We start from the raw sequence: 15,840 nt of genomic DNA, 5'->3' as shown, positions 1-15,840 counted from the left end.
AAGGCCCCTCTGCCTCAGTCCAGTGGGACAAGAACAGGGTTTCCCGCTGGGGCAGAGGCTGGCATGTGCCTGCGGCTGCCTCATGACAGACTCCCTCAGCGTGGGCTCCTCGGCCGGGTGCAGAGGGCTGCAGCCCCTGGGCCCATCAGGGTCAGCCCTGTGGGACTCAGGGTTAGGGAGCCTGGGGGGACACGAGGAGCACCTGCCCGTTTCGCTGTTAGTGTCTGCCCTGGGTAAAAGCCAGATCCTTCATGGTTCCTGACAGAGGGAACAGTCTTGTACTTGTCAGGATTTATCAGAGAAGGAGAGATTCTGGGAGAGAAGTACAGGCAATCCCGATTCTTTCTCACTGAGTCACATGTTCTGGGGTCAGGGTGGGAGTTGCTCTGGTTCTTGTCACCATCTCTCCCAACCTAGAGGGGGATGAATGCGGGGAAAGGATCCAAGTATGGGGACGCGGTGCCTTCCCGCCAAAGGGAAGGGACGCTAGCTCCTGTCAAGTTTTTTATGGGTACCAAGCATACATAAGACTCACATAGTCCTGACTTCATTTATTACTCACAAAAATCCTGAAGTGTCATTATCTCTGTTTAACGTAGAAGGAAACTGATGTTCAGAGAGGTTAGCTAGGACCCGAGTCGAGCTGCAAGTGGGGAGCCGTCCTGGTCCTGAGTCTGCCGCCGGGAGTGGCCCTCGGGGCTCTTCCGGGTGCAGAATTAGGGCTGGTGCGCTTTGTTTTACCAAAGGAGGCTCCACCCTTGGCCCTTCTGTAATTCGCTTCTGAATTAAAACTCACTTCCCACTCAGCGTTTACCTGCGTGGTAAATATCCAAGCATAAGATTTAATTAGGGGTTTCATTCAAAAGATAGGTATTGTCGAGGTTGGTAGTTCTAATATATCTTTCAGTTAAAATAAGTGTGTGAAATTTATTGTGTATATTTATAGAAATTATATATAATTTTGTTAATTAGTCTTAGTGTTTCCTCTGCCCCTCTCATTTCTCCCGGAATGGAGACTGGATTCTTGTTACAGTGTCCTGAATATAAGTTTTCTCTGTCGCCAGGTTAATTTTGATTCTGAAAACGGACCAGTAGTTTACAATACCCTGAAGAAAATATTTAAACACACACTGGAAGAAAAAAGAAAAACGACGGGCAACAGCGCTAAGCCTGACCCTGGGTGGCGCTGACTTCCATTGCTGGTGCCGTCCCCACTGAAGGCCCGATGACACCAGTGCCTGCTGGAGGGGCTGCTCTCCTGCCGCACTTGACTCGGAGTGCATCGGCTTGTTCTGGGGATGATTCTTCCTGTTTGGAGCCATTATTTATTTTTAAATATGCTTGAGCTACATTTTTTGAGTTGAAAAACTGCCATAAAGTTGGTGTCACTATATTTTATTTATTTAACTGAGTTGATGCTGTTGTATTAACATTTTAAGTACGTGGTGTTTACATCCTTGCTCTTGTGACATTTGGAAAAAGTTGTAACTCTTCTTTCCAAAACACTTATTTTGTTGAGGGTTCTCTTCCTGAAGAGTTAGTACCAAATAGGTAATTTTAATTGTAAAACCTCAGTGTATCCATTCCCCTTGATGTACCTAAAGAAGCCACCAAGTGTCTTAAAATGTTTTCTATTTGTTACTGATAAGGTTACTGATGCATTTTTAAAGGTTTCTTTTTTATGTTGGAGATTTTTTTCTTTTTATAAATGTTGCAGACAGTTTCAAATTGTATTTTTCAAAGTGATTTAATTTTATTTGAAAGACTTGAATGTGTGGAATGGCTGGTTTTGTTGTTTGTTTTTACCTTGTAGAAGGATTTGCTCTCTGGGTCGGGGTTCCAGGGAACTTCCATGCCCTTTGCTTTTCCTAGGCGGCAGGGGCCATTCCCAGCACACCAGACCTTCCCTCCTCGGCTGTGTGGGGCGCGGGACGGCGGACCCCGAGGTTACCTTCAGCCTCCTGGCATCAGATAGGAAGGGGGGGCCACCTAAAGCCATAGCTATGGTTTAAATGAATATCTGAACCAAGCCACAGAGAGGAAAGTCGTTTTTCCTAAAAAAGATATTATTCTAACCAGTTTCAAAGGAAAGAAGCTAATACTTAATCTAAAGGACAGAATTTCAGGGGAAGCAAGACTACTTTAGAACAAATGAAATTTCTCTAACTCCTACATTTCTAAATCAGGCTTTAGCACATCATAAGTATTTTAGTCATTATTAATCTTACTAACTATGATGGCAAATGCAAAATGCAGTTTTCTCACACAGTTTGAATTTTCTGAGGAAATCTAATCCAATGAATTTTACAGAACTGGATTGTCCATTCCTGAAATTTCTCATTTTCAAGTGCCTGATCTGGGAAAGGGGGAAAAACAATTATTTTTTTGTCCAAAAGTACATTATAAAAATATATTTTTTACCAAAACAAATGCTAGGCCTTGTCTCAGTAGATTTGGTGTAGGCAGGTGACAGCCATGGCTTATTTGACAAATATTATTTTCTTGTGCACCTGAAACATTCATTTCAAACTAAAGAACAAATACTACACAGTTATGGTATGATGTGGGAGTTCTGTCTAAAAATCTAAGTAAACCAGCCATGAAAAAGAGAGAACACTGGGGAAGATTAATCAGACTGTAAGTAAGTATTGTATTCATTTGAATAAAAGTAAAAAGAACAACCCATAACCTCCGTCACGTACTTCTTTAGCTTGGTGCTCGGGTGTGTCAAGCATACCCTGACAATAGGATGAGATTCTGCTGTTCTCCTGATCAGAAGGTTGAGTTTCAAGCTGTCACTAGTACCAGCTCTGGTTAGTTCCTACTCTGTCTTCTCTTGGTTCAGAATGTCCGCGGATGGGGCCAGGATAGAGGAGTTCCTACAAGGATCAGTATGAGGCTGACATACCCCTGCCTTCCTATATTTGAAGGGATGAGGAGTTAGATGAGCTCTTAGTGACACCAGAGGACGGAAGTCTCCTCTCTGGGGAGGAGTTATAGGGTGGGAACACTCAGCTCAACAAAAGTGGGAAGGTCAAGAGCACACACGAATTAGGAACTTGCTACCAAGTATCTCTTTATTCTCGTAACAGATTGAGAGAGGATTATTTATATTTGCATGATGAAGGAGTCCAAATTTAACTGCAAACCTTGCTCTCCCTTCTCCTGATGCCCCTGCCCAGGAGTGAGTGCCCTGCCAGGCCTGTGGGTCCCTGCGGAAGGGCTCAGGTGTTCAGATAGGCATCAGAACCCCCAACATTTCAACATGGTGTTAGAGAGACTCTTATTTCCATAACTTCCCAAGTGTTTTGTCCTCTGGAAAAGGCTGAGCTGGTTCTGCTGCTATGGTTTAATGATCTCTAGCATGTCACACGTAAAGAAGTAGTGATTTCTTGCCTCTTTTGGTTTTTACCATTGCAGAGGTTGTTGGTGCCTTTCGAGTAGAACTGCTTCTGGCGTAGAGATTGCTTCATCTGTTGGATCACTCAGAAGCACTGTGCTGATCTATTTGGTCATATCTTCAGCCAGCTTCCCAGTTTTATCTGGGCAAGAATATGTGCTTGAATCACTCTGGATTCCATAAAAATAACCACATACCATAATGCAATAGAGATAAAGTTCTCCATTTTCTCTTAAATGGGGAATGCTTGCTGATAACCTTGGGTGCTGTGCTGTTTGAGGCCATTCTCTAGAAGTCTGGAGATACTTCCTTCTAGGGGCAAGATGTGGCAGAGTGCATGCCCCAAGGTCTTCACCTCTGAAGGCCACCAGATAATTTGGGGAATTGATTAAAAGTGACAGTTTACTCATAGGAACTTTTTGGGTTTTTTTTTTTTTTTTTTCCAAATTAACAAGCATTAATATATTCTCAGTCCAGGCCAATCAGGAATGACATTCCTGTTGGTTCTTTTTGTTTTTTGAATGTGGCCCAAAATGAAGGAAGTCATTCTCAATGCTTAAATGGCTGAAAACTATTTACCAATAAAGTGGCAGGAGAAAAATTCAACAGAATCCTGTTCTGCAGTGGTGCGTTATTTTTTAATTATGCCTTTAGGTATGATCATCTCTGACTAGCCAGACACTTACAATAAAACTGATTTATAATTAGTCACACTGGAGCCATCAGTAGTGGAACTGTGGTGAACCTTCATTTGAAACCATCTGTAAAAACACTGAATCTCTTATTCTCTTACAGAGCTAGAAATTCTGTCCAATGAGACTTCAGTATCAAAATCCTTTGTACTGAAAATAAACATTTCATATATCCACTGGAATTTATATAGCAAAAGGAAACTGTTATGCCCTGGACTCTGGATTTTCTTCATTAAAATGAAAAAAAAAAAAAGTTTTACTCTTCAGAATGCCTGTTTTGAGCAGAAGTTACGTTTTAGGGCTTAGTTCCTACTGGCATGACCATTGGATTGCAGTCTGTGCAAGTGTCCTGTGGTTTTGATTGAATTCCTTTATCATTTTCTATCTCCTCCTAAATTAAAAAACAAATTATTCAGTCATTGAATTAGGTTAAACCATATGCAGCCACTATCTCTGTAGGTCAAGTAATGGTCAAGTATTAGCCATTTCATAGGGTTCAACCTAATATTAAACTTTGAGTTCCTGGGAGTGAATTATTTTTGTCAGGTCTAGAATAGATGATCCATTACTTTGTGAGAATGTGCTGGGCGCTCACAGTCGAGTTCCAGTACAAATGGAAGAGGCCAGTACGAACTCGCATGTGTGTGCCTGCTCTGTGCCTGGGGACACAGGAGAGTCCTTCATCCAGTCACTCAGCCCTGCCAGGAGCCCACAGCCTGGTGTATCTCCACGTCTCCATCATCTCTTGTCCACTCCTTCTTTCCGTTTCCTCTGCCACCACGCTAACGGAGTTCTGCGTCATCTTCCACCCAGATTACTTCCCAGTCGACACTTGCTGCTTATACCGTGCTGCAAGATTGATTTCCAACACTTCCTCATCCTCTTAATTCCAAACGGCCTTCAAAACAGCTCTGACGGCTTGGAACAGAATACGTGCTACTTAACTCCTTGTTAAATGTAATTAAATGACCTCACTACTCCCCAACCCTAGGAAGTGGGGAAGAGACGAATCCCCTTCCTCCACAATGCTTCCGTCGTGCCCTGTGGGTGTTATCATTTTTCCTTCAACAACATATTGCTTGGTTTTGTTCTTTTTAATCTTGACATTAATCAAACAATACAGTGTATATTGTCTTATGACTTGCTTTTTTTGTTCAACATGCTATATTCACATTTATCCATGTTGATGGGTGAAGTGTAGTTGATTTGTTTTTACTGCCATCCAGCATTCCACTGGATGGATGGATAAACCACAGTTTCTCCATTTTGCTGGTGATGGCCATTTGCACATGACTTTGGAGCCACATGTGCAAGAATTTCTCTGGAGTGTGTAGCTTAGAGTGGAATTATATTTCTCAGTTTTCTTTGTCTTTTTATCCATGGAACTGCAACACCTAGTGTATGGCCTGGCAATTAGAAAGGACCCAACAAATGTGAGTAAAAGAAGGAAGAGAGGGATGGAGGGAGGGAGATGAGAGCTCTGATGTCACTCTCCCAGGTTAAAAACCCAAATGCAGACTTCCGGTTCCGGCCAAGAGAGAATAGCCCCACCCCTCCCGGGTTGTCTCTTATGACTGAACAACCCAGACGTAACACACGGAAAATGAGCATGGGAAGACTGAAAGGTGGAAGGAAGAAGGCAGACAGCCGAGCGAGCCGAGGGCTTGAGGAACCGCACACGGTGAGTTCCATGAGTTTCCTTATTAACCACCGTTTTTACCCAAAAGGGCACTGCAGAAGTCGCCAACCCCAACTGCCAATAGGCACAGACGAAAAATGGGAGGAGTGTGTGTGTGCAAGAAAAACCTGTTCTCTTAGCCGGGACGAGGAAATTTTTGAGCAGCCTAACAATAGAAAACCTCTTTGGCAACACCTACTCCCTACTCCAGCCAAACACCAATGGAGAACCCACCACCGGCCACAGATTCCACTGCCGGGTGGTGTTGACATGTTGAGAAAGGCAGCGGGTGGTGGGTTTCGGCAGTTCCTGCTGTGAGAGCAACGAGATTTGACAAGGCATTACACACCCTATCGTCAGTGGGGCCCGGCACCGATGATGCTAAATGAAGTGGTGCAGAGCAGGGCCGGTGAGCACTGCCTCCCTCCATCCCACACTCCAGCCCCTGGTGTCAGTGGGCGAGGTGGGGAGCTGAGCCTCCACAGCCACCTGCATCCACAAGACGGATGGGACAGTGCAGGGGGGCTGGCCGGGTCCCCACACCCCCTGCCTTGGTGTCAGCAGTCTGGTGGAGAGCCGAGCAGCTGCTCCCACATGGCATCCACAAAGCAGAGCAAGGTGATGAGAGGCAGACTTGTTGGCACTCTGCTTCCCGGCCCTCCTGTAGGTTCTACCCCCTCCCTACAGCAGCAATTGGTGAGAGTCAGCATGATGCTTCCCCATCCCTGGTGTACTTGGGGCCAAAGGAGGAGCTGAACTTACACCACCACTCAGAGTCAACAAGGCAGTGCAGGAAGGTGTCAACGGGCTGAAGGGAGAGCTGAACTTCCACCTCACCCATGTGCAGTGAGACACGGTGGGTCCTCAGCTGGGGCTCACCGGGGAGTCAGCTTGCACACACCACGGTGAATCACATGGTGGAATTATCTGACAAGGATCTCAAAGCACCCGTTATGAATTCCCTTGGAACAAATGAAAAAGTAGAAACTCAGCAAAGAAATAAAAGTTGTAAGAAAAAGCCAAGTGGAAATTATGGAAATGGAAATTAGAATAACAATAACAAAACGTGCTGAATGGGCTCAGAGATGTCTGAGGACCGAATCTTGAGGACAAATCAGTATAATTCACTCAAGAGAATTTACTGCTAGCAAACCTACCCATAAAGAATGGCTAAAGGAAGTTCTCTAAACCAAAAGCAAATAATAACAGAATCTGATTTGGAAGTTCAGAAAGGAAAAAAGAATATTGGAATGGATATAAATAGGAGTAAATATCAGGACTCTCCTTCTGATGAGTTTATTAAATCCTAGTTGATGGTTGAACCAAAATTTATAACACCATCTGATGCATTGCCCAATGTAGGTAGAGGAAATAACTAAGGCAATTAATTACATTTAAAAACTAGGAAGTGCTCAGGGACATAATGGAAGCAATGTTTGTACACTCCACTTGAAGTAGTAAAACATCAATACCAAAAGGCTGTGGTAAGTTGCACATGTATATATGTAATAACCAGAATAATCACTAAGAAAACTATACGAAGGGATATACTCAAAAACACTACTTGATAAATAAATCAAGATGGAATTTTTAAAAATGTCTAAATAACCCACAGGAAAGTAAGAGAAACAGAGGAAGAATGAGAAAGACAGAAAACAAACAGTACAAATAATAAAATGTCTGGCTTATGCTTTAACATATATCAATAGTTATCTTAAATGCAAATGTTCTAAATACCTCAATTAAAAGACAGATTGGCAGTGTAGACATAAAACAATACCCAACAATATGCTATCTACACGAAACATACTAAAATTCAATGTCACAGATAACTTAAAAATAAAAGGAATGGAAAAGATATGTCATGCAAACAATTTTTAAAAAGCAGGAATGGTTCTATTAGTGTCAGATAAAGTAGACTTCAGAGAAAAGAATATTACTAGAGACAGAGACATTACACAATGATAAAATATTAATCCACCAGAACACATAACAATCCTAATCATGTATGTACCATGAAGCAAAAACTGATATCGCTGAATGGTGACTTCAGTACCTGATAGAACTACTAGATAGAAAATTAGCAAAGTTATAGAAGAACTGAAATAGATACACACACTACAATGGCTCCTGCTGCAGCAGTTCTAATTGTTTTGTCTCAGGACTCCTTTGCATGCCTCAAAATTAAGTTCCTCCTTTTGCTTATATGTTTATATCTATTGAAATAGATTTATTTCTATATATATTAGAAATTAAAACTGAGAAAGTTCTAAAATAATGATTCATTTTAAAAGAACATAACCCATTACTTGTTAACACAAATATCTTTATGAAAAATAACTGTATTTTCCAAAACAAAAAAATCAGAAGAGTAGCATTGTTCCAAATTTTTGCAAATCCCTTTAAAGTATGATTTAATAGAAATTCTAATCTCTGCCTCTGTACTCAATCTGTTATAGTCTCACCCACCATGTAGACTCTGGAAAGTTCCACTGTACATTCATGAGAGAGAAAAGTGCACATTAACATCTTTAACCTTGCAAGGATACCCCCAGGTATCTCTAGACCACATTTTGAAAACTCCTAGGCTACTGTTTTAAGTACTAGCTCCCTGCTCTGATATTATGGATCTCTTCTATTTGAACCAAACCCATTTTTCTTGCTTTCTTTTACACTGTTCCCCTACTCTCTAATCAATCTGGAGTACTGGCCATTTTCTAAGGAAGTTCTGCAGTTCACCACTTCCATGTCTTTGTTTTTACTCCAACAAGAGAACCCTTCTCTGTCTGGGCCTGACGAAGTGCTATGCAGTCTTCAGGGCTTGTCTCAAATGACCCCTCCTCTTTCAAGGCTTTTCTCATCCATTCATTCCTGTTTGCATATCCACCCTTAAATGATAGTCATTTGTATCCTTGACTAATCCCAACACCCCCTTCCATTAAAATGAAAGGTATCTAAGGGAAGGGTTGATGTGTTTCTTATCTTTTTATGCACACAGAACATGGCACATACTATATTTTTAATAATCATACACGGAATTGAAACAACTAGAAAACAATACCAAAAAGTAGATGCTTTCCTGAGAAAAGAAGAAAGATCTTGAATCAATATTCTAACTTCTAACTTCAAGGAAAAAAAAAAACAAAAGAAAACCAAAAGTAAGCAGAAGGAAAGAAAAAATAAAGAATAGAAATAAGTGGAATTGAAACGAATTTTCAGTGGTGAAAATTAATGAAACAAAAAGCTGGTTCTTTGGAAAATCAATAAAATTGATAAACTTATAGCAAGACTGACAAAAATGAAAAGAAAGAAGATGCAAGTCACCAATAGCAGGAATAAAAAGAGATTCACAGCAGATCCTGCAAGCATTAAAAGGATGATAATGAGATACTATGATGAACTTTACACTCATAAATTTGACAACTTAGAAGAAATGGGCATGTATCTTAAACACCGTCAAGTACCAAAACTCAGCCAAGATGAAATAGATAACCTGAATAGTTCTATAACCATTCTTAGACTCGACACATAAAGCATGATCAATAAAAGGAAAGTGATAAACTGGACCTTCTGAAAATTAACAATTTTGTTCTTCAAAAGATCCTGTCATGAGGCTGAAAAGGCAAACTACAGCCTGGGGGAAAATATTTTTAAATCACATATCCAAAAAGGATTTTTATCTAGAATATATAAGGACCTCTCAAAACTGAACTGTAAAAAGAAATCTAATTAGAAAATAGGCAAAAGGCATGAATTCACTCAAGGGGTAAGCTCTTGGGCATTTAAGTAATGAAATAAGTAATGAAAACATATGTTCACACAAAAACCTGTTCATGAAAGGTCATCGCAGCCTTATGCATAATTGTCTAAAACTGGAAAACCCCAGATGCCCTTCCACACGTGAATGGGTAAACCTACTGTTGTACATCCATAGCATGGAATAGCACGCAGCAATTGAAAGAGACAAGCTAGTAACCCATGCAACCACTTAGATGGACTTCAAGGGAATTATGTTGACTGAAAAAAAAATTTCAAAAGGATGCATAATGTATGATTCCCTTTATATAGCATTGACAATATAACGTCGTTTTAGAGATGGAGACCAGATAAGTGAGGGCAGTACAGTTCCATATCTCGATTTTAGTGGTAGTAACACGAAGCTACATATGATAAAATTACAGAGCCATACACATACACACAAATGAGTGTAACTGTACAAACTGAATAAGCTCTGTGGATTGCACCAATGTCAGCTTCTTGGTGTTGATATTGAACTATAGTTATGCAAGATGTTAGCATCTGCGGAGGCTGCATGAAGCGTGCAGAAGATCTCCCTGTATTTCTTTGCAACTGACTTCGAAACCATAATTATTTCAAAATGAAGTTTTTTAAAAGTAAGTGGACTAATCCAATACATAAACTATATGCAAAATGCTGAGAACACAGCAGATCAGGATTACCTTCATCTGAAAAAATGGCAGGCTGGAGAAAATGGAGAGAATGAATGAGATATATTTGGGGGATAGTAAAGTGATAAACAGCTTTAGGAAGGGAAGGGCAAAGAGTGACAAATCCTATCTAGGTAAGGATAGTTGGAAAGGATTCAGGGAAGGGGTATAATTTATACTGAACCTTTACAATCATGGATAAAGCAGGAGAGGAGGAGGATGGCAGGAAGATGATGGACTAGGAAGTTCCAGGAGTCAGTCCCTCCACCAGAACGACTGTTAAACAGATAGGAACTGTCTGATTCAACTATTTCAGAACTCCAGACTCCAGGGGAACACTGTGCAGCATCTGGGGAAGAGAGGGAGGAAGAGGCTGGTAAATTATGGTAAATACCAGTTGATTGCTCTCTCAGTATGGCGGTTGCCATCACACACCCCCACTTTCACAGCAGGCAGCAGTGGGATGTGGGCCCTGGCATGGTTTGCTGATGCCAGAGAGGGACATAAAAATCCACTTCCCCAAGAGCCGGGGTGGGGTGGGACCATATGCCAGTCACTGATCACAGCTCTTTTTTCTCTGGGGGCCTGGCTCCGTGGGTGACCATTTTTCCAACCACCCTGGACATAAGTGGCAGAAGAAACTTGAAGACAGGACACCCCAAAGCTGCGGAGGACGGCTGAAGGGCTGCATTTGCTGGGGAGGTCAAATAAGAGCAGCTTTGGAGAGCCATGAAAGAAGCTCCTGGTGCCCTTCCTAGCCCCACTCTCACCCCCTCTCCAGGGCAGCTTGTAATCAGCCTGCACACCCTCTGTGGGTCCCTGGGCTTGTTGCAGCTGGGAAGGACTGACTCGGGAAACTCTTCTCGGGAATGCCCCCTTCCCAGAGTTTGCCCTCCAGGAAAAATCACCTTGAGACAACAAAAATAGTTTAAGGACAGCTTGATATGCTGAAGCCTCTGTCTTGGGGTTGGCCCCTGTGAAGCTTGTTACTGCAAAGGAGAGGCTAAACCTGCTTATAATTGCGCCTAAGCATCTCCCCCGAGTGCCTCTTTGTTGCTCAGATGTGGCCCTCTCTCTCTCTCTAGCTAAGCCAACTCGGCAGGTGATCTCACTGCCCTCCCCTCTATGTGGGACCTGACTTCCAGGGGTGCAAATCTCCCTGGCAGCATGGGATATGACTCCAGGGGATGAATCTGGACCTGACATTGTAGAATTGAGAACATCTTCTTGACCAAAAGGGGGAAGAGAAATGAAACAAAATAAAGCTTCAATGGCTGAGAGATTTCAAATGGAGTCAAGAGGTCCCTCAGGTGGACATTCTTACACACTATATAGATAACCCTTTTTAGGTTTTAATGCATTGGAATAGCTAGAAGTAAATACCTAAGACTACCAAACTCCAACCCAATAGCTTACAAGGGTGACAGTGTGATTGTGAAAACCTGTGGATCACACTCCCTTTATCCAGTGTATGGATGGATGAGTAGGAAAATGGGGACACAAACTAAATGAAAAATCAGGTGGGATGGGGGGGATGATTTGTGTGTTCTTTTTTGCTTTTATTTTTTATTCTTCTGTTTCTTTCTGGTGTAAGGAAAATGTTCAAAAATAGATTGGGGTGATGAATGCACAACTATATGATGGTGCTGTGAACAGTTGATTGTACACCATGGATGATTGTATGGTATGTGAATATATCTCAGTAAAACTAAATAAAAAAAATAGTCTAAAGAACAACTGAGGCAGGCGCTGTGGGCAAAGGCTTACCTGCCTTAAATCCACAGTGGAGCATGGGGAGAGGGAGATCTGTCTCCTGGGGACTAGAGGGGCCATTAAAGCTCCTGCAAGCAGGAGCTCCTAAAGCCTTAGCAAGCACAAGCCCAGGATGAGACGCGAGGCCAGAGAAGGAGGGAAGACTCTGCCCTTGGCATCCACCTTGGTGGACCTTCCTGACGGGAGGACTGACACTCAAGAAAATCTCTGTCATATCACCAGCTGGTTTCAAACTCAAGATAGAGACATCTCACAAATAAATCCTAGAGTTGACATTTTAAAATATTAAAAGGTACAGTGTGCAATGGCAGATTACAAGACAAAGAAACCGGAAATGATGGCCCATCCAAAGGAAGAAGATAAAGATACAGAAAACATCAACAAAGAAGACTACACTGTGGACTTACCTTTAAAAAAAAAAAAACAAAGACTTAAAAATTGATCTTCAATATGCTCAAGGAGATGAAGGAAGATACAGAGAACTAAAGGATATCAGTAAAACAATGAATGAGCAATATGAGCGTCTCAATAAAGAGATAGAAATTTTAAAAAGGATCCAAACAGAACTGCTGGAGTTGAAGACCATAATTTTGGTCTTCCATTTTCCAGGAGGGTTTCAACAGCAGATTGGAGCTGGCAGAAGAAAGAATAAGCAAACTCAAAAACAAAACAAGCTTGAAATCAGTCAGGCTGAGAGAGGAGCAGGGAAAAAAATTATAAATAGCAAAAATAGCCTAAGAGACCTCTGGGACACTATCACACACACCAATATAAGCATTATGGGAGTCCCAGAAGGAGAAGAAAGGGAGAAAAGGGCAGAAGGAATATTCAAATACATAATGACAGAGAACTCCCCAAACTTAGCAAAGGGTGTGAATGCACACAGCCAAGAAGCCCAGAGAACACCAAAAAGGGTAAACTTGAAGAAAAATATGCCCAGTCACATACTGCCCAAGCTGTCGAATGCAAAGACAAGGACAGAGCTCTGAAAGCTTCAGGAGAGAAGCAACATGTCACATACAAGGGAGCCCCAATTAGGTTGAGTGCAATTTCTCACCAGAAACCACGGAGGCAAGAAGGCAATGGTTCGACATACTTAAAGTGCCTAGAGAAAACAATTGCCAACCAAGAGTTTTCTATCCAGGGAGACTTTAAATGAAGAAGAGATTGAGACCTTCTCAGAAAAACTAAAGCTAAGGGACTTCATCACCACTAGAGCTGCCCTACAAGCAATGCTCAAGGGAGCCCTTCAGACCACAAGGAAAGGACACCAGACTGTGGTTCAAAGCAGCGTAAAGAAATAGAGACCTCGAGGTAAAAGTGACCACGTTGGTGATTATAAACGCTAGTAATATTGTATTGTATTGTGTGGTATGTAACGTCACTTCTTACTTCTTACAGGTGCTAAATTGCAAATGCATAAAAAGTAATGATAAATCTGTAGTTTTGGACATACAATGTACCAAGATGTAATTTGTAACAAATACAAAAAGGGGGATGGTGAGCAGAGGGATATAGGAACAATTTGTGTTCATGCTATTGAAGTGAAGTTGGTATCAAATAAAATATGATTGCTATACATTTAGAATGTTAATTTTTTTAATTGCCTGAAGCTTTTATTGCACCTGTTGGTAATATGACATGGATAGAAAGAAACACAGTTGAATTTGTAGAAATATGCAGATGATATTCACTAAAGGTAAACTTTATCTAAAAAAAATTTATATGTGGACACTTCTAATTTAATATATTTCACTATTAAAGAACATATTTTAAAATGTGTACATGTTTTGACAATTGACAAAAAGAAACTGTACCTGTGGTTCAGTTTCAAACAAAGAAATGAGCATGGGAAGTTTCCCAGAATGAAAGCTGAAGCAGTTATGAATTAAAGCAGTTCAGATTGTTGCGTGTGAGTGTGTGTCTCACAGACACACACACATACTCACACACATGGCCATATGTGTAAGCATTTTTTAGTACAAAATATTCCCTGCACCCAGGCATTTACCCTCAGAATAATCTCATCACATTAAATCAGTCTTCTGTCTTCAGCCCTAGAAAGAGTTTTAATTCTAAGCATGAACAGCCTTAACTTTCATGCCAAATAATTATATTGAAAGCTTTATGCATTGTTGTTTATAATTACACAGTAATTATAAATGATCAGTACCAAACTGATGACAAACACTATTTTGTTGAAAAGGTCTTGCATTTAAAAGGAAAAATCTTTAAAACCCCAAGGCACTGGGCCACGAACCAATCAGACTTTTATGAAAAATAATGGGCTTTCATTTCAAAACACAGCACACTTGAATTAATCAATCAGAAAAAAATATTATAACTCAAAAATCCCATATATATGCACACCTTTAAAAATGTTTCATAATTGAAGTCCTTTATATTTACAAAAATGAAGGCAGGAAATACTGAAAGCAGCAGGAGTCTTCTTTTTGTTCTTTCTCTTCCTTTTTTTTTTTTTTTAATAACCAAATTCTGGTAACTTAAATAGAGATGTTCAAATTTTTCTTTTGCATGATTGTATTCTTGAATTAAAAGTATGATTGGAATATTAATATAATATCTGTGGGGGTAGCTTTCTAGTTGATTTAAAAATCATGTAGGTAAAAAGCAGTTTTAATATATTATTTTTTCTTAAAATCATTTCTGCATCTGCATAAAATGCACTGGTATTCTAAAGTCTATTCCTTTGCTAATTTCTACACTAGATGTTGGTATGTACTTGGATATTCCAAGCAATGTCTAGTCCTATTAGACCACACTCATGCAACTTTTGAAGTTTTACATTTTTTAACTTGACTTACAGAAACGTTATTTTAAGAAAGTAATAACTCCTTCTTCACATATTATTGAAGTGAACAGAGAAATGAGCATTTTCAGCATGAAAGCAATTCATGGGTCTTTCAATGAAAAAAAATACATACACAATGACATTCTGCTTTGATGTGAAAACTGAGTTAATCTGAGTGAAACAAAAACAGTAAAGAGACTAAAGAATTTACAAAAATAGAACCAGGTTGATATTTTGCACCAAGGGTATATTTGCTTAAAAATCTTTGCTCCTGAAGTAAATATTTGGCAACCACAGTGATTAGCAGTTAAAGCAATTTCAACAAATTAAGAAATCATCAAAAATGGACTTTGTCTGAAAGAGCGGTACATATATTATAAAGATTGAATTTCATGGCTCATTGCAACCATTTCCAAAATTTAATTCCTGTTATCATCTTATAAAGTAAGAGAATTTCATTTATGTCTCATAGGTCAATAACCAAAACAAACAAACAAACAAAAAAACTCAAAACAAAACAAAAAATAAACCTTCATGCCTAAATATAGAATATCGTATTGTGTAGCAACCCAAAACATTCAAAACAAATTAAATAGCTTAAGTTATTTGGCAGGCATATAAGTATTTCAAACTCATAATGAAATCCAATTATGTAAAGCATCATGTAGAAAAGAATGGGGTCTACTATTATGCAGGCATTTTCCAAATAAAAGCTCCTTGTAAAACTATGTATATATATATAATATATATATAAAATGTATATATATAATAAACCACGATGGTCCACATATATAAGATGAACTCCATGATGTTAGAATTATAAATGTTTAGAGTGGCCTAGACTGGAAGACAAGCCCAAACCACCATTAGAAGAATTAGATAAGACTTGGTCCAAGACATATCATTAAAGTTTTGTCTCAACTCTCAGCCTGAATTGTGAGGATTGATCTTCAGTTCAGTCCAGCCAGCAGATATTGTGCAATTTTCCATTGTATTTATTGTACAGACTATGTACATTCTAGAAGTTTCCCTTAGTT

At 40.1% G+C, this 15,840-nt stretch overlaps 1 protein-coding gene across 8 annotated transcripts in view; it reads left to right on the top strand.

Annotated features, from left to right (window-relative positions):
• The window catches only part of PTPDC1 (protein tyrosine phosphatase domain containing 1), a 55,966-nt gene extending 53,285 nt beyond the window's left edge, over positions 1–2,681 (top strand). For all 8 annotated transcript variants that reach the window (XM_037797140.1, XM_037797139.1, XM_037797138.1 and 5 more), the window contains one exon: positions 1,065–2,681. In XM_037797140.1, the coding sequence (XP_037653068.1) occupies positions 1,065–1,190 (126 nt within the window). In that variant the 3' untranslated portion in view covers positions 1,191–2,681. The remainder of the gene's footprint in view (positions 1–1,064) is intronic.
• Positions 2,682–15,840: the final 13,159 nt, after the last annotated feature.

This window comes from Choloepus didactylus, chromosome 10 (assembly GCF_015220235.1).
Source record: "Choloepus didactylus isolate mChoDid1 chromosome 10, mChoDid1.pri, whole genome shotgun sequence".
In the NCBI taxonomy this organism is placed as follows: Eukaryota; Metazoa; Chordata; class Mammalia; order Pilosa; family Megalonychidae; genus Choloepus; species Choloepus didactylus.
Note: the sequence above shows the minus strand (reverse complement) of the source record. Positions and strands in the feature narration are given on the sequence as shown.